This window comes from Barbus barbus (genome assembly GCF_936440315.1).
Source record: "Barbus barbus genome assembly, chromosome: 9".
NCBI classification, from domain to species: Eukaryota; Metazoa; Chordata; class Actinopteri; order Cypriniformes; family Cyprinidae; genus Barbus; species Barbus barbus.
The window spans coordinates 8132415-8154040 of record NC_136737.1 but is presented as its reverse complement, the minus strand read 5'-3'; the positions used below and the strand labels follow the sequence as shown (position 1 = coordinate 8154040).

Here is a 21626-nt window from a genome sequence, read left to right as displayed (position 1 = left end):
TCCTGCAAGTTGCGAGATATGGCCTCCATGGATTGGATTGGTCCAGCTTGAGATCTGGGGAATTTGGAGGCCAAGGCAACACCTTGAACTCTTAACCATGTCCCTCAAACCATTCCTGAACAGGTTTTGCAGTGTAGCAGGGTGCATTATTCTGCTGAAAGAGGCTACTGTCATCAGGAAACACCATTTGTTAAAACAGGCAAACTTCCAGTCCAGTTCTGACACTCACATGACCATTGTAGATGCTTTTGGGGTTGGATGGGGTAATTTAATCAGCTAAATGTGACTACGGAGCATAAAGGTATAAACTTTAACATCTTGATTTTCTGTAAAGCTGCTTTGAAACTTTGTGTATTGTAAAAAGTATATATAGCCTATAATATAAATAAATAGCCTAAATTTGACTTGACATTTATGGCCGGCTATGTCAGCTTATCATTGTGACGGTGATGTTCTTATTTATAGACAATATTCAGTAAATTCAATCGGATTTAATAATATTTAGTGTGACGTACAATGATCAGGTACAGTGTCATTATTGGGTCTTTAGTGCTTCCTCTATGAGAACAGCAGCATGTGTTTATAGCGCTCTCTGTCAGTGTAAGTAGCACTATTATTAGAGATGTGATCTCTGCTTTGGACACTAGAGAGCAAGGATGTGATTGTGATAATGTCCAACAGAGTGTGTGTGATTTTGTAAACACCATGCAATTCACTCCATATTCAGTCAAATTTCCTACAAAGAATAAAACAAAAGCAGTAAAAGACAGACGAAAGAGCACCGAAGGGTGAGATCAACGTTTAATAATGACAGTTATATACATTTATATATTTTTATATGTACATTTTTTGTGATACAAATAAATAAATGGAATAAATGTGAACAAAACCAAAAGATGTGTGTGAGGTATTGTTGTATGAACTCTGATATTAGTTCCAGTAGATATGATATTTGATCATCGTTTTTTGGGGACATTTTCATACACAGTATCCATCTTTGATTTCTGCAAGGAAACACAAACACAATAAAGAACCTGGTGAATATGACAGAAAGTTACTTGCAGACATTTATAAAAGTGCAAAGCTGAATCATTTTTTTTTTCTTCTTCTTTAACTGCTATTGCAGGGATGTCCAATCCTGCTCACAAGGGCCAGTATCCTGCAGTTTAGCTCCAACCAGCCTCAACACACTTGCCTAGGAGTTTCTAGTGAGTCTGAAGACTTTCATTTTCTGGTTCAAGTGCATTTAATTAGGATTGGAGCTAAACTCTGCCGGACAGTGGCCGACCAGGAACTGTAACAGAACAGATGCTAACACGGACATCAGTCATCCAGTTTTTGTTGTTGTTTTGGACTATTTTCATTTTTGCCTGTTTTGCTCTCTCAAATTGTCGTTTCAAATTCTTGCTTCCAAATCCAAACGAGCACGGTGGGTTTAGGGTTTAATGTCTCCATTTGGCCCCTTTTTCTAGATTGACAGTTCTTCCTAGCCAATAAATCCATGTGAGGTGTAGCATCACTACTATGTAATGTTGGCTTCCTGCTCATCACTTGAACGGGTGAATGTGGACAGCTGGCAAATATCAGATTGCTGGATCTTTTGATCTGCTCCCCACAAGTCACCCAGATCTGTTCACTGACCATCTGATACTGTCACACTAACTTCAGTCACACTAACTGCAGCACAGTCAGTAATGATCTTACCATTTTCCTTGTTGTTGATTTACACAATGCTGCATCCATTCTGTCTTCCTCCTGGGTGTCAACTGCATTAACAATAATAGACAGATATGTTAAAACAATTTTAATGGTAGGTTTATTTGAACAGTGAGAGACAAAATGACAACAAAAAAAATCCAGAAAAACGCATTTCAAAAAAGTTATAAATTGATTTGCAATTTAATGAATCAAATAAGTATTTGACCCCTTCACAAAACATGACTTAGTACATGGTGGCAAAACCCTTGTTGGCAATCACAGAGGTTAGACGTTTCTTGTAGTTGGCCACCAGGTTTGAACATCTCAGGAGGGATTTTGTCCCACTCCTCATTGCAGATTCTCTCCAAGTCATTAAGGTTTCTCGGGTGATGTTTGGCAACTCGAACCTTCAGCTCCCTCCAATGATTTTCTATGGGAATAAGGTCTGGAGACTGGCTAGGCCACTCCAGGACCTTAATGTGCTTCTTCTTGAGCCACTCCTTTGTTGCCTTGGTCGTGTGTTTTGGCTCATTGTCATGCTCGAATACCCATCCACGAGCAATTTTCAATACTCTGGTTGGTTTCAATGTCCTGGCCCTGACAGTACATGGCCATTAGCAAACTTCAGACGGCCTGTACCTGTTCTTTTTTGAGCAGGGGGACCTTGCAGGCGCTGCAGGATTTCAGTCCTGCACGGCGTAGTGTGTTACCAGTTGTTTTCTTGGTGACTAAGGTCCCAACTGCTTTGAGATCATTGACAAGATCCTCCCGTGTATTTCTGGGCTGATTCCTCACCGTTCTCATGATCACTGAAACTCCACGAGGTGAGATCTTGCATGGAGCCCCTGTCTGAGGGAGATTGACAGTTATTTTGTATTTCTTCCATTTGCGAATAATCGTACCAACTGTTGTCACCTTCTCACCAAGCTGCTTGGAGATGGTCTTGTAATCCATTCCAGCCTTGTGAAGGTCTACAATCTAGTCCCTGACATCCTTGGACAGCTCTTTGGTCTTGGCCATGGTGAAGAGTTTGGAATCTGATTGATTGATTGCTTCTGTGGACAGATGTATTTTATACAGGTAACAAGCTAAGCCTCCCTTTAAGAGAGTGCTCCTAATCTCAGCTCCTTACCTGTATAAAGACAACTGGGAGCCAGAAATCTTGCTGATTGATATGGGATCAAATACTTATTTGACTCATTACAATGCAAATCAATTTATAACTTTTTTTAAATGAATAGGTTCTTTTCATTGCCATTAAAGTGAAATAACTGAATATAAACACATGATAAAAATACTAATTTTAGAAGAAAATTTCAGACTGCATTTAGGGGCTTTTGCATCTGAACTCTTCATATACAATATATGTGTATGTGTGTGTGTGTGTGTGTGTGTGTTTCAAATGCATTAATTGTAATTAATGTTTGTATTTAGTAGTTGAAATAATTGAATCCCTGACCTGTTTTTCTACATTTCCTGCAGCACATCACAACTGCAGCTACAATCAACAGAAATACAGCAGCAGAAATCAGCAAAATGTAAAACAAGGGTAGGCTCTGATCTGTAATGGACAAAATGAGTGTTAATCTGACCTCAAGACTGAGATCTTAAACGGATAATTCCCTCAAAATTGAAAATTACCCCATGATTTACTCATTCTCAAGCCAACATGATGACAAGCCATAGGTGTAGCGTAAGCTCCAGGGAGAAGTGACGAAGTGAGAGAGCAAAGCAAAACACCGGTCACAAATTATAAGTACAAAATTTGGATATATAAAGAAAAATGTTGGAGGATTTCATTAGCTGTAAACAAAACTTGATTCTTGTATTCTCACCAGAGTTTACAATACACCTACATCATCCACTGAATGCCACTCACTCATGAACACACGTATGCAGTTAGTGGAAGCTACAGTTTATAAAGTTTCAAATACCAATATTTTTCTTACACAAACATTGATTCAGAAGGCCTTTATTAACCCCCAGATCCATGTGGAGTACTATTTACGATGGATGGATGTACTTGTATGGAAACAATAGTTTTTGAAACATGAATAAGTTATTCATCATTTTTTTTCCTACCTCGTATTGCTGCTATGTAAATACCCTGTACAACTTTTTGCACATTCTTTTGCACATTCCTTCTTATATTACTATTTAAGTCAACAAACATATTGACCTGCACATTTATATTTATATTTTTTATCTTATTTTTATTTTATTCTTTTATTTTTTCTACTTTTCTTTTTCTTAATATTTATGTACATTCTGTGTTTTTGTATTCTACATAATTGCACTGCCCTGGAACGGACCTGACTTACATTACTATTGTCATTATTCTGCTTCCATAATTTTGCTTAAAGGTGCCATAGAATGAAAAACTGTCTTTACCCTGGCATATTTAAATAATAACAGTTCTGTACATGGAAATGACATACAGTGAGCCTCAAACACCATAGTTTCCTCCTTCATATGTAAATCTCGTGATTAAAAAAGACCACTGAAAAACAGGCGAATCAGAACATAACACCGACTGTGACGCAACAGTCGGGATCACTACGCCCCCAACATTTGCATAAACCCGCCCTTGTTCTAAGCCGGCTGAACCATCAGAAGCTCTGCAGGTATTGTAAATAAACAAGCGCGGACAACAGCGAAAATAACAAAATAAATGTTATGTTCCAGGCCGTGCAGGGGGTGTGAAGTGCAGGGATGGGTTGGTGTCTGTATTCAGAAAGGCACAGAAAGCAAATAATGCGAGCCACTAAAGGGACATGGTTAGCTCCTTGCTAGCGGTAGCCTGTTACAGTACATACGATTTCACTCTCAGTAAGGAGAGATGAGGATGATGGCGAATGACTTACAGATCCTGAGCACCACTGACAAGCATCTGATCTTGTGAAATGTGTGGTAAGTACTGTTGCTCCATAATGTAAACATAGTTTGTGTGATCGCGTCTCTTGAAAGTGAAACTATAACGCGATCGATGGATCATTCAAAAGCAGTTTCAATGCCTCGCATATTAATAACGGCTCCCTGATGCCCGCGTTTTATATACAGTATAATTACCCGACGATATAACTGCGAGAGAAAGTATTTAAATATATATTTTCCTCCCTGTGCTTCCTTCTTGCTGATGAGCAGCACTGTGAAACAGCCAATCAGAGCAGAGCTCATTATTATTCATGACCCTGCCAAATAAGCCAATAACAGACCGTTTCATTCTAGGGAGAAATCCTAGGGTTGTAAATGGACATGTAAAATCGTTTCTGGAGATTTTTTGCCCTTACCTAAGCCACATACCTTCTGTGTAGATATCAGAGAACAATTTAAAATACTGTATCAATGCATTCTATGGCACCTTTAAAATTCTCGACCACCATTCAGTGTCATTATAAAGCTTGGAGGAGCAAGGACTTTTTTAATAACTCCGACTGAATTGGTCTGAGAGAAGAAAGTCATATACACCTAGGATAGCTTGAGGGTGAGTAAATCATAGGCTATATATATTTTTTTTATATATATTCTTGGGTGAACTACCCCATTAATGATTGTATATTTTAATGTTAAAAGTAGAGATCAGCTTAATAAATAATTATTACTATCACCACTATTGTACCTGAGCGAATACGACATAGTTGGCTGATGTCCAGATGTGTGGTCTGGTTTCTGATGGGATTGTTGAGCACACAGCTGTAGGTGTTTTTATCCTGATATTCCACCTCCAGAGGTAGAGAGAGACTGATGCTGAGATCAGACACACTGATGCTGGACAATAAACTGTTTCCTTTGTACCAGGAGAGAGTCACATGACCCACATTCAACACTGAACACAACAATGAACAATTCTGCTGTGATGATGATGATGATGATGATGATGATGATGATGATGATAATGTTGAAAGATTTTGTGAAGAATCTCTGGTAATGCTAGGAGTGGGTAGACGAGCTGGAAAACATGAGAATAAACTAGAAATATGGGTAAATCTAGTCAGCAATCTTATTTTCAGTGTAATGTGACTGTCAGTGTTTCCATCATCTCAAACTATAAAATGATTAAACGTTTCAATATTTAAGTAGAAATTTTAGAAGTTCAGTACAAGTTAAGCATTTAAGCTTCTTTTACTGCATAATGATTACCTGAAGAAAAAATATGACACTTACAAATGAACTGAATGATTTTCTTTCTTTTTTTTTTGATCAATATTATGCTGTTTGAGTTTAATTTATAGTTAACCTGATATATTAACCAGCTCTTTTAATAAAACAAGACCAAATGAGCTTTTTACTCACCATAGACAGAAACACTAAATGCTTTAGTTGACCGTTTAGCTCCACTAATCTTTACTTTATAGAGTCCAGCATGTTGAGTTGTGATGTTCATGATGGTCAGAGATCCAGTCTGTCTGTCCAGCTTCAGTCTGTCTCTGAATCTCCCATCAGGGAAGATATGGTTCTCTCTCTTGATTTGAGCTATCAGAGACTTTCCAGCTCCAAATTTCCACAGTATGTCTTCATCTTCATGTATTTCAGTAACATCAGTGTTCAGAGTGACTGAATCTCCCTCCGTCACTGACACTGACTCCCCAAACACTCCTGATGAACATACAGGAATAAATGAAGGCTTTTGTTGGTTTACAAAGCCAGAAATCAGTTCTAGTTTTGTATCTAAATGTGAATTGACACTTCATTCTCTACAGATTGTTGTGAGAACTAATAATACCTCACAATCATAATGATTTAAGAATAACAGCAAATTAATGTCTTGTAATTTGAACAGTATCAGCAGCTTTATTTCTCTGAAACAGGAATAAATAAAGCCATAAAAAAGGATTTTATAACTTACCAGTCAAACACCACCAACACAAAGAGAACAAAACAAACGTGCAAAACATTTTCTTCAGTTGTTCAGTGAAATCTAGAGACTCTCAGTCTCTTCGTGTGGTGTGTGCATCCTCCCACAATAGAGCATACACTCCTAGTGTGTCAAAAGCACAGACTCTTTTCACATGATATATAATTTATAAATGATCGTTTGGCACTTATTCAGACTTTAATTGGTTTTAATAGTGGAAAACATTCTTCAGTTTTATCATTTAACAAGTATGAAATATAAAATATGATATGTAGCTTTCTGACAATTAAATATTTTAAAGAAGAAGAGTGGAAAATTGTAAAATTACATTAGTCAATGTAAAATTAAAAATCAATCTCATGTTTTAAAATGGTTTTATAATTTAATTGTTACAAATGGTTACAAAAAATGGGGGGGGGGGGAAGAAAAAAATCAACTCTCTTTGTCTGTTGCTGAGGTGTGACAAACAACAGAGCTCAACAGAGTCGAACGGAAACCTGTTGCAGTCTAAAGTGTGATGTGATCAGTGGAAAAACATCTTGCATACAATGATCTGTTTTTAGTTTGAAGATGAATAGCTTCTTCCTGTTAGCAATGATGAACCTCACAGTTGATCCCCTCACAGAACAATAAATTATTACCAATTTTATAATTAATAATCTGAACATCTCTCAACAATAAATATATAACGCACCAATGAACTGAACAAAATTATGCCACAGTAACAGATTTGGGATCCATGTGTGGCTTTATTAAAAGTATAAACAGAAATACAGACAGGCAGGTATCAATCACCAGCAGTATAATAGCCAAGGGAAAACAGAGACGTGATCACAAAACAAGCATAATTTAGTCATCAGCAATCATTTGTAATCTGTTGCTGTCAACTGTCAAGATGAGATCCAAAGAGCTGTCACATTTACATTTACATTTAATCATTTGGCAGACGCTTTTATCCAAAGCGACTTACAATTGAAATTATTTTTCTAAAATATTTGTGAAAAACTTGTTTTCACTATTAGCCCCTAGGCTACCTGAATACATACCCCCTTTTTTCTCACTCCATTCACTTAATGCTTCGTTTAATTAATTATTATTTATTTTTTTAACAGTTTCTGAGGAGTGCATAGGCCTAGGCCTACTTTAGGCTATTGTTTGCACATAACACTGATTTTGGCAACTTTGTGACTGTAGGATACATTGGTGCTTTATTTTGTGATGACAGTCCTTATAACATCAGTTTTTATGATTAAATAAATGCACTTGCATCTATACTTCATTCGCACATTTACTAGGCTTGGACTGTGAAAACAGCGCCATCTGCTGAGAGCTGCCATCTGCCTTTTCCCGCTTTTTTAAATTATAAATCTGCAAGGAGGGTCTAGCTCACTGGCTCCTTTAGGCATCAGCATCGACGCACAACAACAACCAAAAATAAAAGTGTGTACAGCTGGGAACACACTACCCAGGTAGCCAAAACGGTTTGGCCCGATAATGGCCCAGATCCGGCAGGCCAGAAGAAATAACTTGGCCCGGCTGCGGTTGCCAGACTCGGCATGGACATGGGATGAATGACACCCCAGAATTGGCCCAAATACACTGGCCTGAGTCCAGCTCCCAAAACTGACGGCATTGGGCCGTCAGTTATAAATTTTAGTTATATAATTTTAATTTATGAAGCTTTGAATAATTTGTTTTTCCACAAAATGACATTACCTTAAAATGTAAAAAAAAAAAAAAAAAAAAGATAAATAATAAACTTATTTTTAAGTTTATGTGTCACTGCTACACCTGTAGTGAAGCCCTTAAATACAAACACAAGTGAAAACTCATGAGAATGTGATTGTCGAAGTTGTGGATTCCATGTTCCCAGTACTGGTAACGGTACTCCATTCCACATCTTACACATTTCTTGAAGTATGTGTTTATTCCTGAAATAAATTATATAATTAGATACATGAATATAAATATAGCAACATGCTGTAATATTTTATTATAACACTTACCTTCATAGACACATGTCAGGGTCACAATCTTAGCTTTTGCTGTGATCAGGATGGGTTCGCTTAGAGGCAAGTTATAAAAGCATTCAGTGCAAAACTTTTCTGATGCCACAATATGCTTTGGTGGGGGAAAGTCAAACACTCCTTTGCAGAGATTTTCAGGAAGGTTTGTTGGATAGCGTTTTTTAGCCAAGATGTACTTTAAAATTCTCTGCAAAAGTTCTTTCCCAAGTCCAAATGGCTTTTCCAGATTTTCCTTGTCACCTTCTTGATCACCATCCAAGTTATCCTCTTCTGTTCCAGTTGATTTGACAGATTTGAAAAGAAGTCTATTAGTTTGAAAGAGAAACCACTTTGCGATATATTTATGTGGACAAGACATCCGTGCATTAACACAGGGACAATGCCAGCTGTTTTTCTGGGCATCATACATAACCATCACACTTCCCAATCGACTGTAGTATGAAGGTTTGTTCTCAAAGACAGACACATAATGCTTTTCGGGTGGTCCAATTTTAACACCCACAGCAAGTGGGGCACTTTGTTCTGTTTCCTCCTTTAGTCGTGCAAGACACAGCTCTTTCTTATTTCCTGTAAACCATGCTTTCTTTTTATGTGTCGTTGTAAATTTTTCAAGTAAATTCTCACATTACATTTGGGACAGGAAACCATTTTTGGACTAGGTCTAAGCTTCTGCTCCTGGGCCACAGCTGGTATATTGGGTGTTGCGGATAACTGGTCAGTTGGTCCATGAACCACGGTGGATTGCTGGTCCCTCTGTTTACTAGCTATTGCTGATTGCTGGTCAGTCGGTCCACGAACCACGGTGGGTGAGTTGTCCCCCTCGGTTTTGACCATGTTCCTGGTGGCTTGTCCACCTGCACTTGCATGCTTAAGCAGGTGTTTTTTAAAGTCAGTACGACGTATTATTGTTTTGTCACAATAACAACAGTGGTAATGTGATGTTTTGTGACACAAGTGATAGCATTTATAGATTTTGAATCCTGAAATAGGTATTTTTAAAATAATGTTAACAAATGTTAATGCATACTTGTTTGTAGAAAACATAACAACAATAATTTAATTGACTTACTCTCATGTACTACCACCCAAGATAAATGGGACTGAAGGTGACCTGTTGCCTGTAAGCTGTCTTCAAATTTTATATTGTCCTTGGGACAAAGTGGACAGTGAAATTTTGTGCACTTGAGGCACTGGTATGCCTCAAGAGTGTCGGTCACATTTTTCACTGAAAAGTGAACCTAAAACACAATAACATGTTTTACATTTATTTTATTGATTATTATTAGTATTAAATAAAACAAATATATATATATATATATATATATATATATATATATATATGTGTGTGTGTGTGTGTGTGTGTGTTACATTGTAGCTTGGGAGGTTACAAGATGTGTTCTAATACTTTTGAAAATGTACATTATTCTTTAGAAAATTATCCTAAATCTATTTACAAACGTTTAAGACATTTACACGTTATAAATCAGTGCAGTCCATAACATTAACAAATCACATTGCTATGCAATTAAGTTACACTACCTGGTCTTTGGTATCCATAACCTGGAGAGCAAATTGTAGTTGTTTGTAGAAAAAAAAAAGATATTGTAAGGCACATTAAAGATTGTAAGCTGTGTGTGGTACTAAGGAAACGTTGTACAAAGGCCACCAAAAAAAAGCACTTTTCACAGCTTGTAATATTTTTTACAAAATAAACAATAATTCTACAACACGCTTACCTCTATTACTAATCTACCATCCCGCCGTCTTCTTCTTCTTTTTTTTTTTTTGACAGATTCGCCCACTACCGCCACCAGGAGTGTGAACCGATACTGCAACCCACATGACATTAAACAAACCAATCAAAATCTTCTGTTGGTTTGTACAGCCCACTTGCAGCTTAAGTCCCACCCACCTGCGGCTGGCACCGCTGGCTCCGACCTCCGTTTATACCGCAGGTGGGCGGGACTTAAGCTGCAAGTGGGCTTATAATATGTTATATCATCTTGTGAATATAAGAACAGTTTTAAATGATTAGTTTAGTATTATATTAGTATTAGTATTATAATATTTACTTATTAGTAGTTATAGCTTTTAAGAGTATGATGATTTATAACACACAGTGAACACGTTGCATCATCTTAAGTTAAAATGAATTATATTTCTTATAGTTATAATGTATTATAAGTCTCATATCTTGCCACCTTTCTTATGCTACTTTACTTAAAGCCATCAATGACCACTTATAGGTATAGTAATAATAATACAATTTTTTTTCTCTCTCAAAAAGCCATAAGATCAGATCAGATTGCTTTTAACTATTTCTATTTTAATATCAGTTTGATTATTTTGATGGTACCCTTTAGACAGCTGTTTAGTAACTCTGCAGCTACATGTCAACTAGCAGTCATTGGAGTATAGTAGTATGTTGTCTGCTAAATATATGCTAACACTTTATTTTGTTGGTTCCCCAACAGACAAACTGACTTTAAGCAACTTTATGAGTACGTCAGCATTCTACCAACCCTAACTTTAACCTAAACCTACTAATACTAGTTGACATGAGAGTTGCAAAGTTGCATAGAGTCAATAGACAAAGGGGACATCAAAATAAAATGTAACCTAACATATAAACATTGCTTTTTTTTTTTTCTGTTGAAATTATTAACTAGCTCACATAAAAATTAATATTAGCCTCACAGGGAACAAATAACACTTCACACCTGACCACTTACAAGATGTACTGTAGTAAGATACTGTGCTGATCTTAAATAATGTCAAGATATATAGTCCATTATCAATGTAAAAGTAGATTTAATATGGTGTTCATTGTGTTATAAATAATTATAATCTTATAAGTTATATGTACAAATGTGTAAGCATTATAATGTATTAAAATGGACAATATAACATATTATAAGGTTGTTTATAATGCATTATTCATTCATTATAATGCCTTAAGAATACCCTTATAATGTATTATAAATATGGGCTTCATAGAAAGTGTTACCGTGATTTTTTTTTTTTACATTTTGGACTGCACTGAATTATAAAGTGTAAGTGTCTTAAACGTTTGTAAATAGATAGCTGTTTTTATACAGTCTATGATAGATACACTGTAAAAAGTGAACAGTTGGATCAACTTTAAAAACTTTTTTTTAAATAATTCAATTGGTAACACCTAAAAAAATGCTTGTTTTTTTCAACTTAACTTATTACAAATAAAGGTAATAAATTAAGTTGCATTTTTTTTTATTAGATGTTGCCAATTGAAGTATTTTTTTTAAAGTGTATCCAACTGTTCACTTTTTACAGTGTAATTTTCTAAAGAATAAGGTACATTTTCAAAAGTATTAGAACACATCTCCTAACATCCTAATCCACAATGTAATATATTTAAAACATAGTTTAAATAACCTTTTTTTATTTAATACTAATCAATAATCAGTTTTGTGTAAATTAATGATGAATAAACTATCATTTTATCTAGTGGTTTTTAAAAGGAATACTTCATATAAACATTTTCTTGGCCTAATGTCGTCACTTAAAATTTCTGGACACCATTAACTTGCATAGCATTGACCTACAGAGCTGAGAAATTATTCTTGAAATGTTTGTACATGTTCAACAAGAGAATAAAGTCATGCATATCTTGGATGGCATGGGGAGAATGTTTTAAATTCGGTTTTAACCCTAATGCTCATTGTGCTTCTTGTGTACCCACCAGGTTATGTTGGGAAGGACAAGCAAGGCGAGCTCCGTGGAATTTACTCCGAAGCAATGCATCCTGGATTGTGCAGCGTCCACTGCATGCAAGTCTATTGTGCTGAATGAATGATTGTACATAATTTGAGTCATCAGAAATAAAATCATTTACCCACCCTGAGATTTCAGATTAATACATTGATTTGTGTAACATGTTCTGAAGAACATTAGTCTGTCATGTGTTGTAATATTGTAATTTGATTTAAAAAAAATATGAAAAGTAAAAATGTGCAGTACAGGCAAATGGTAACTACATTTTCTTAACAGTACTCAACATTTTCTTTACGTATCACACATTTACCTCCAAAGTGCAATTGCATCTCACTTTAATGTGCCTTAAAAGGCGACTGTAGAAGAATTGTAGAAGTAAAATGTAATAACCAGAAATTTGCTTAAATTACTACAGTTACAGCATCATGAAGCATGGTAAAAGGTGTAAAGACATTATTTCAATTTTGACAGTGAATGGTATTGAATACAAATAATAATGACAAAACTAAGAATAAGACAATTTCATTGTTAACAGTGAAATTGGACAAACACAATGACAAAACTGAATTCCAGTTTAAACTACTATGAAAATGTGTTATATTTATGCCATTCTAAACTACCATGAAATCCTGTCTACTTGCAGCATAAGCTCCTCCCACTTGCTGTTCTCAAACGCCTCCCACTTGCTGTTCTTGGCGTAAGCTCCTCCCACTTGCAGGTCTCCGGGCTGCAGCTATCACTACATGGGATCGCCTGCACAGAATCATTCAGCCGGAAATGTATTGTCAACACTGTTCTTTGATTTCTCAATAAAATAGCTTAGAAACTGACAAATTCAAGCATATATTTCTTAATAACTAAATCCAACAGCTTCACTAGAAGGTAGAATTCATATGAGTGTAATCTTTACTGTGCTATTTATCTGTATCTGATTTAGACCAATCTGTGAGAAATATAACGACCCAAAGACGAAAGAACGGATAAAAATAAGCTGTTATAGGAGCTATTTGTTCATTAAAGGGTAACTAAACCCTAAAACAACTTTTTTGAGTCTTTATTAGTGCTGTGTATTGATTCGAGTAAATGTTTTGACATTTGGCTATAAAGTGTTTTAATTCTACAATATATGATATGATGTAAAAACGTCTGAGTGCTGCCCTCTTCAGGTTGAATGGTGGCTACTGCAGTTTAATTTTCCTATTGGACGTTGCATACCACTGTGATGAACTTACTAACCACGTCCCTGCATGAGCTCACCACGCCCCCTCTGTCTCCGCTGGGCTCTGTCCACTTTTCCAGCATTTTTCAAATATTGCCAGTGGATGGAGTTAAGGCTCTGATCAGGGGTTACCCTTTAATGACGTCATCAGCGACTAGTCGACTTCGACTCGACTTTCACTTTAAAAAATCAGAAGTCGTTCAACCCCTAGTAAGAACTAATACAATCTAGTATAAATAGTATAATTATGTGCACATATTGCATGTGGGAAGCATTTTACCTGAAATAATGTGTATTTTTCATGTTACTTGTATGACTGGGTATTTAAAAATATAATCAAATAAGTTTAAATGAAAACGTTAGCTGAAGGATTGTGATTGTACACTTTTTTTATTGCTGAAAACAAGAGCATACACAACAGTACACTTAAAAAGGCAACAAAAAAAGTAAAACAGAGTAAAAACAATAACTAACAGTCTTTATAGGTTTCTTATTAGCAGATACCGAAATCACATTGAAATAATTATCCACGTCTCTTAAAAAGACCATAAAGACAGGTTTACAATTTGATCATTTGAAAATAATTATATTCATAATTAAAAAAATAATTATATTCATAACAAAACAAATATTTTCTTTTGTGTTCTGAGTCAAAGCACCCAAATATAATGTTTCTCATTTGTATTGAAAATTGTTAGCTCAGCTCTAAACTTTTGTATAAATTTCTTGACAGGATAAAACCTGTGGATCAGCTTATTTCACTTTATTAGTGAGAAAGATTTATTTATTTATTTTTGCTGTAGTTACCAGATTTTCCAGTTAAGATGATCAAATAAACTTAAAAAAAATAAAATAAATAAATAAATATGTATATACATATATAAGAGGAGAAATCAAATTATCGCGAAATAAAGCCTTTATTATTGGCTCTTGATGCTGAAAAAGATTGTGACTGTACACGTGATTGCAAATAAATGTTTATTTAATTTGTAACTAAAATAACTTGATTGCAAAAATTTTGTAATTTCAATGAATCATTTTTTTCAGATATTGTCATCTGATCAAGCTGAAGTGTTTGTGAGATACAGTCAAATTTTAGAGTCTATTAAGGTATTATCAAGGAAGACACAAGTGTAATAACAGGGTTTTTATAAACAAAAAGACGTACAAGAGTAACTAAAAACTACTATATGAACACCATGAATGGATGGAAAAATGCATAAGATTAATATATGAAAATGATTGAGTTCAATATACTGTGGCATTTGCATGTTTTTCTATGGAAATACTGTAGGCTATATAAACATTCCTCATGTGACGTGATTGGTCTGACGCTAGCTGTTTTCAAAATCCCCAAATTCACTTCCTGCATAACTTCCTTGTTTTAACCTTCTAGCAAATGAGGGAGTTTCTTTGCCTCTAGTTTTGCCTCTAAAAATCTTTCATTCTTCCTGAGTAGGAGGGCAAATTGGTACCTTTCGGATTCAGTGTTCTCATTGGCTGATGTTGTGTGTGAGGGTTATTTGCATAGTGTGTTTACGTTTTTTGTTTATTTGTTTGTTTGCTTTCCTGTGCATAATTAACTTTTCAAACCAAATCCACATTAACCCAGACATTGTGTTGAACAAATAGCACCCATGAACTCTTAAATTTAATATGTTTATAAAGCATGCATATGGAAGTTCTAAGCGGCCATGCATTATTATAATTTTTCTGTCTTGTTTTCTTGTGATCACGACTTAATTTTCTCGTGATCTCGACATAAGGAAAGTTGTTTTGTCGTTATCACGACTTAATTTTCTCGTGATCTCGACATAACAAAAGTTGTTTTGTCGTTATCTCGACTTAATTTTATCTGTGTATTCAGCATGAGAAAATGCTATAGAAGCAGCATCATCGCAGCATCATGGATGATCGGATTCGCTTTTACTTTGATTAGGGACTCACTCAAACTGAAATAATAAAAATAAAAATATGGTATAAGTACCATCCCAAATATTGAAGGTGTTGTGTGTGTGACCGACTACATTGATCCATGATAGAATACTTGTCATGCATATTCATACTCGGACATTTTAGCTCTGTGTCTGTCAGTGATTGACAACTTACACATAAGTGTTGGACACTTGAGAAGGAGGCTGTGGGGTCTGCAACTGCGACCCTGATTTTCTCACGATAGCTACAATTACGTCATGAGAAAACGGTTTTTAGGTTGAGATCAACAACTTTCGTTATGTCCAGATAACCACAAAACAACTTTCGTTATGTCGAGATCACGAGAAAATTAAGTCGTAATAACGACAAAACAAATTTCATTATGTCGAGATCACGAGAAAATTAAGTCGTGATAACGACAAAACAAATTTCGTTATGTCGAGATCACGAGAAAATTAAGTCGTGATAACGACAAAACAACTTTCGTTATGTTGAGATCACGAGAAAATTAAGTCGAGATAACGACAAAACAACTTTCGTTATGTCGAGATCACGAGAAAATTAAGTCGTGATCACGAGAAAACAAGACAAAAAAATTATAATAATGCATGGCCGCTTAGAACTTCCGTACATGCAGGTTATGCCTGTGAACTTGTTTTTCCTGTTTTGTTTTTTGGCTCTATGGAATTTACAGTCTGTCACAGAATAAGAATAAAGGTGAACTGAATTGAAACTTACGGAAGTTCTGAGCGGCCATGCATTATTATAACTTTTTCTGTCTTGTTTTCTCGTGATCTCGACATAACGAGTTGTTTTGTCGTTATCACGACTTAATTTTCTCGTGATCTCGACATAACGAGTTGTTTTGTCGTTATCACGACTTAATTTTCTCGTGATCTCGACATAACGAGTTGTTTTGTCGTTATCACGACTTAATTTTCTCGTGATCTCGACATAACGAAAGTTGTTTTGTCGTTATCACGACTTAATTTTCTCGTGATCTCGACATAACGAGTTGTTTTGTCGTTATCACGACTTAATTTTCTCGTGATCTCGACATAACGAGTTGTTTTGTCGCTATCACGACTTAATTTTCTTGTGATCTCGACATAACGAGCTGTTTTGTCGTTATCACGACTTAATTTTCTCGTGATCTCGACATAACGAGTTGTTTTGTCGTTATCACGACTTAATTTTCTCGTGATCTCGACATAACGAAAGTTGTTTTGTCGTTATCACGACTTAATTTTCTCGTGATCTCGACATAACGAAAGTTGTTTTGTCGTTATCACGACTTAATTTTCTCGTGATCTCGACATAACGAAAGTTGTTTTGTCGTTATCACGACTTAATTTTCTCGTGATCTCGACATAACGAGTTGTTTTGTCGTTATCACGACTTATTTTTCTCGTGATCTCGACATAACGAGTTGTTTTGTCGTTATCACGACTTAATTTTCTCGTGATCTCGTCATAACGAGTTGTTTTGTCGTTATCACGACTTAATTTTCTCGTGATCTCGACATAACGAAAGTCGTTTTGTCGTTATCACGACTTAATTTTCTCGTGATCTCGACATAACGAGTTGTTTTGTCGTTATCACGACTTAATTTTCTCGTGATCTCGACATAACGAAAGTTGTTTTGTCATTATCACGACTTAATTTTCTCGTGATCTCGACATAACGAAAGTTGTTTTGTCGTTATCACGACTTAATTTTCTCGTGATCTCGACATAATGAGTTGTTTTGTCGTTATCACGACTTAATTTTCTCGTGATCTCGACATAACGAGTTGTTTTGTCGTTATCACGACTTAATTTTCTCGTGATCTCGACATAACGAAAGTTGTTTTGTCGTTATCACGACTTAATTTTCTCGTGATCTCGACATAACGAAAGTTGTTTTGTCGTTATCTGGACATAACGAAAGTTGTTGATCGTTGTAAAAACCGTTTTCTCACGACGTAATTGTAGCTACCGTGACAAAATCAGGGTCGATATTGTCTTCGACGATAAAGTTGCAGACCCGACAGCCTCCTTCTCAAGTGTCGAACACTTATGTGTAGGTCATCAATCACTGACAGACACAGAGCTATTTCAGTTTGAGTGAGTCCCTGATCAAAGTAAAAGCGAATACGATCATCCATGATGCTGCGATGATGCTGCTTCTATAGCATTTTCTCATGCCGAATACACAGAGAAAATTAAGTCATGATAACGACAAAACAACTTTCATTATGTCGAGATCACGAGAAAATTAAGTCGTGATCACGAGAAAACAAGACAGAAAAATTATAATAATGCATGGCCGCTTAGAACTTCCGTAGAAACTTGTCCATGTGGTGTAGAGAGGGGATGCCATCTTGCCTCTTGTCCACTAAACTAGTGTGTGTGTGATGACATAATTTTCATTCTTTAAAATCTGGGAACTCTGTTTGGGGAGCTAAATTAGCTCCTGCTTCAGAGTAGGGTCTAAAACAGTTCTATTGGAACTACCAGTGACATATGCTGATTGGCCAAATGCATAAGAAACACCGACTACATGGCCTTTTAAAAAAGCTATATAAATATATTTACTCCACAAACATGGAAAACAGTGATAAAGGCAATAAGCTCATGTTATGGTTTCCTGGCCTTTGTTCCCATTCTGTGGTTTACCCTCGTTTGTGTTTCAGTTTTGTTATTAAAATTTGCTTGCATTTGGATCTCTCTCATCTCTTCATACTCAGCATAACACCTAGATTTAAAGGGAAAGTTCACCCAAAAATGAAAATTATGTAATTAATTACTCATTATGTCATTAATTACATGTCGTTCCAAACCTATAAGACCTTCGTTCATCTTCAGAACACAGATTAAGATATTTTTGATTTCTGATCCTGCATAGACAGCAATGCAACTAAACTTTATTAAACGCAACTTTTATTAAAAATAAAAACTACATTTTGAATAAGAAAATAATAGTTTTTTAAAATAAACAATTAGTAGTATTTGAGTTATATTCTAGTGCAAAATAGCAATAAATGAATTTCCCACAGCTTTAAAGGGGTAATAATTATCAGGGGTCTAAAATCAATGAAAATATGCAATAGGCAATACATGATTGTATGCGCATTTTATTGTGTTCATAACATGAGGGAATATATGTTATGAATATATGTTATGAATTAATTCAAATAATAATGTTTCTAGTGTTGATTAATAAGAAACAACTTAAACTTGATATTGTGCTGTTCAGCTTTCAGAACGCATTTCCCATAATTGTTGTTGAGATTGCATACATTCTTTAGAGAGCATACTTTTTCATTCAGATTCCAGAGTCTCACGCCAGCTGTGTACACGGATCTCACAGTCAAAACTTGTCAGTCTTGATCATTAGATAGAGATAACTAGAGATAATTAGTCAGGTAACTGACTGTTTAGTTGGCCACTCATGGGTGCTCTTTTCTAAAAGTACTTTTTTAGTCCTCTTAGATCTGTACACACTTCATGAAACAACACTATGGTTTTATCTGGCCAGAGGAGAACAACACACTATTTCGACACACTATTTACCTGTTAAATACTGTAAAGTGAAGTGTGCTGTTAAGTGTCTTTGACATAATCTGCATTGTAAAAAGCGCTATATAAATAATAACACTTAACTCTAATCAGAGGTCATGACCACTACTAAAAGCTGACCCACATATATTCTGTGTAATAGTAGCTTTATATAAATGTACATTTAGTTTGACGAACATTATAATAATCAAAGCTTAAGGCTCACCCTGTTTAGGCTGGTTGAGCAACATTCTGTTCTTCTAAATGGAAATTCCCTAGCCTTTACAGTCTAAGTGCATTTGCTGTAACTGATACATCTGATGCATCTAAGTTGGTCTCTTAAGTCTATTTCTTAAGACACAGTCTTAACATAGTGGCTATGTTTATGCAACTGGTCCCTGGTCACAGATTTACGGTACCACAGACTTAACACAATGCACTAAAACCAATTATTTCAGAGTAGATCAAAATAAATTGAAATGTGCATTAAGTTAGGATTATTATTATTATTATTATTATTATTCACTTAAAATAAACTGTTCATTCTGTCTTCAGGTGTGTCTGGTGTTGATACAGGTGGACAGTCTGTGTTTGTGATGGAAGGAGATTCAGTCACTCTACACACTGATGTTAAAATAAACCGACGAGACAGAATGAAATGGTATTTTAATGACCCTTGCATCGCTCAAATCAAAAGAGATTTTGGTAAGATCTGTACAGATGTTCAGTGTGATGAGAGATTCAGAGACAGACTGAAGCTGGACAGTCATACAGGTGATCTGACCATCACAGACATTAGAACTACAGATGCTGGAGTTTATAAACTACAGACTATCAACAAAAGAATCGGCCAAAAGATCTTCTATGTTGCTGTTCATGGTGAGTCATTTAACATTGAAAAGCAGGTTAAATATCCTTGAATGACATCATTGTCAACGTGTTTATTATAGCAGTTACAATAAAAACCATTTATTATCTGTGAATTTATTCTACGTATTCACCTGTATTTAAATGCAAATAGAGCTGTATTCAGATCATTTCAAAACACATTTCCTGTAAAAGTGGAATTTATAGATCTAAGTACAAATTCTGTTTAAAAAAAGGGGGACAAATATTGCTCTTCAGTCAAGAAAGAGCTTGAGAGAGCTATAGCTATGTTGTTTATATATATTAGAAGGTACTTTTTTTTTTTAATTGTAAATTCAAATTCAAATGTAGCACCTACTTATGCGGAATACCATTTCAGGCACACCCTTTAGCATTCGCTTTCACTTGGTTTCCAAATGGGAAACACATTCTGTACTTTTCGAAAACGTTGTGGAAAATTATGTTAGTTGGTTTGTTTTGCTTTTGCATGGTAAGCGATTTTTAATTATTGTAGCCATTCTGGGTGTGGAAACAAACATTCCTTTGCGAGCTCGCCATTCATATTCCAGATTAACGTTAGAGAATAATAAGAGTCATATATTTTGTTTTGAATTGTTCTGTACAGTTTTGAATAATGTTAATCCTTTAACGTTGTGACACATTTTTATTTTGAGAGGCGGGAGGGGATTGCATTCAAAACTAATAGACAAACACAGAAAAACTACATTTGAAGACTTTATTCTACAGAAACATCCACTTTTGGTATGGCAAGATGTCTTACAATTTATTTATTTTTCTAACATTTAAACTTCGACCACACTATTACCTTTTGACTTTATGAATACACAAATAAAAGCTTAATATATATATTTTTAATTTTATGCTTTTATTTAAAGACCACGTGTACTTTTTTTTTTTTTTTTTTTTTGTCACTGGTGTTACCTTACTCCTTTGGAACTATTAAGGTTTTTATGAAATATTATTTTTTTTTCCACCACATGTAGTCAGAGTTACGGGAAAATAATGTTGATGCAACAAATAAGGAGATAACGTTTTATTTATTTTAATCAGGTTTGTTAAAAGTGTGATTGAATGATGTTAGTTAATGTGCGCAACCATGCATTTGTTATAACGATGAAAATATTTGAAAAACAGTTATAAACAAGTAATGATGCAATCCTTTAAATCTTATCTCTTGAGTGTAGCATAATTCAATGGATGTAAAATGAATATCATGCTACGTGACACATTTTATTTAATATAACAGGAAATAAAAACACAGTAACACCAGTGAGATACATAAGGCCAAATATCCTTATTCTTCAACTATAATGAAGTAGATGAGACTAAATTGTTACATTTGGCAATTAGTGAAAGCAGTTAGTAAAAGAACATGGACATTTTAAAAACATAAAATAACTAAAATGTACAACAAAGACGCTGTCTGTAAGGTATCTGCTTCTCAGCTGCACAATTTAGTCACACCTGACCAAAGGAGGATTAGCAATGATAAAGAAAAGTTAGAACCACAAAATCTTAGTGCTATTTTATGCAAAAAAACTAAATGAAGTTTATCTATAAATGGTAGTCAGTAACAGTGACATCAGTGATAATTATTCAAATAACACAGTTTTATTTTAAAATATATATTTAAAAAACTGAATCATGGTGTTTTTCAAGTGTAATATTTCTGTAAAGGGTAGGGACAGAAAAGTGACATTTCCATAGAATGA

General features: G+C 35.1%; 2 protein-coding genes across 4 annotated transcripts in view; one reads left to right on the top strand and one right to left on the bottom strand.

Annotated features, from left to right (window-relative positions):
* The window catches only part of LOC306875011 (uncharacterized protein), a 991916-nt gene that overhangs the window by 330010 nt on the left and 640280 nt on the right, over nucleotides 1-21626 (top strand). The gene's annotated exons all lie outside the window — the stretch shown is intronic.
* LOC306875066 (SLAM family member 5-like) lies at nucleotides 782-6665 on the bottom strand. Of its 3 annotated transcripts, none has more exons than XM_079425452.1 (6): nucleotides 6545-6665; nucleotides 5992-6294; nucleotides 5318-5647; nucleotides 3158-3259; nucleotides 1705-1766; nucleotides 782-1004 (listed from the first exon to the last, which is right to left on the bottom strand). In XM_079425452.1, exons 1-6 carry the CDS (start codon nucleotides 6591-6593, stop codon nucleotides 957-959), a joined length of 894 nt encoding a protein of 297 aa, XP_079281578.1. In that variant the 5' UTR covers nucleotides 6594-6665; the 3' UTR covers nucleotides 782-956. The 3 variants fall into 3 exon arrangements, with proteins under 3 accessions (XP_079281578.1, XP_079281579.1, XP_079281580.1); XM_079425453.1 differs by having other exon boundaries at nucleotides 784-1004; nucleotides 3158-3196; XM_079425454.1 differs by lacking the exon at nucleotides 3158-3259 and having other exon boundaries at nucleotides 784-1004.

Excerpts from the sequence above, each read along its gene's own strand:
- LOC306875066 (XM_079425452.1), bottom strand. The coding sequence starts at position 6,593 with ATGTTTTGCACGTTTGTTTTGTTCTCTTTGTGTTGGTGGTGTTTGACT. Across the intron at positions 6,295-6,544 it reads GTGTTGGTGGTGTTTGACTG|GAGTGTTTGGGGAGTCAGTG; the intron begins GTAAGTTATAAA and ends TATGTTCATCAG. Across the intron at positions 1,005-1,704 it reads AATCAACAACAAGGAAAATG|AAATCAAAGATGGATACTGT; the intron begins GTAAGATCATTA and ends GTTTCCTTGCAG.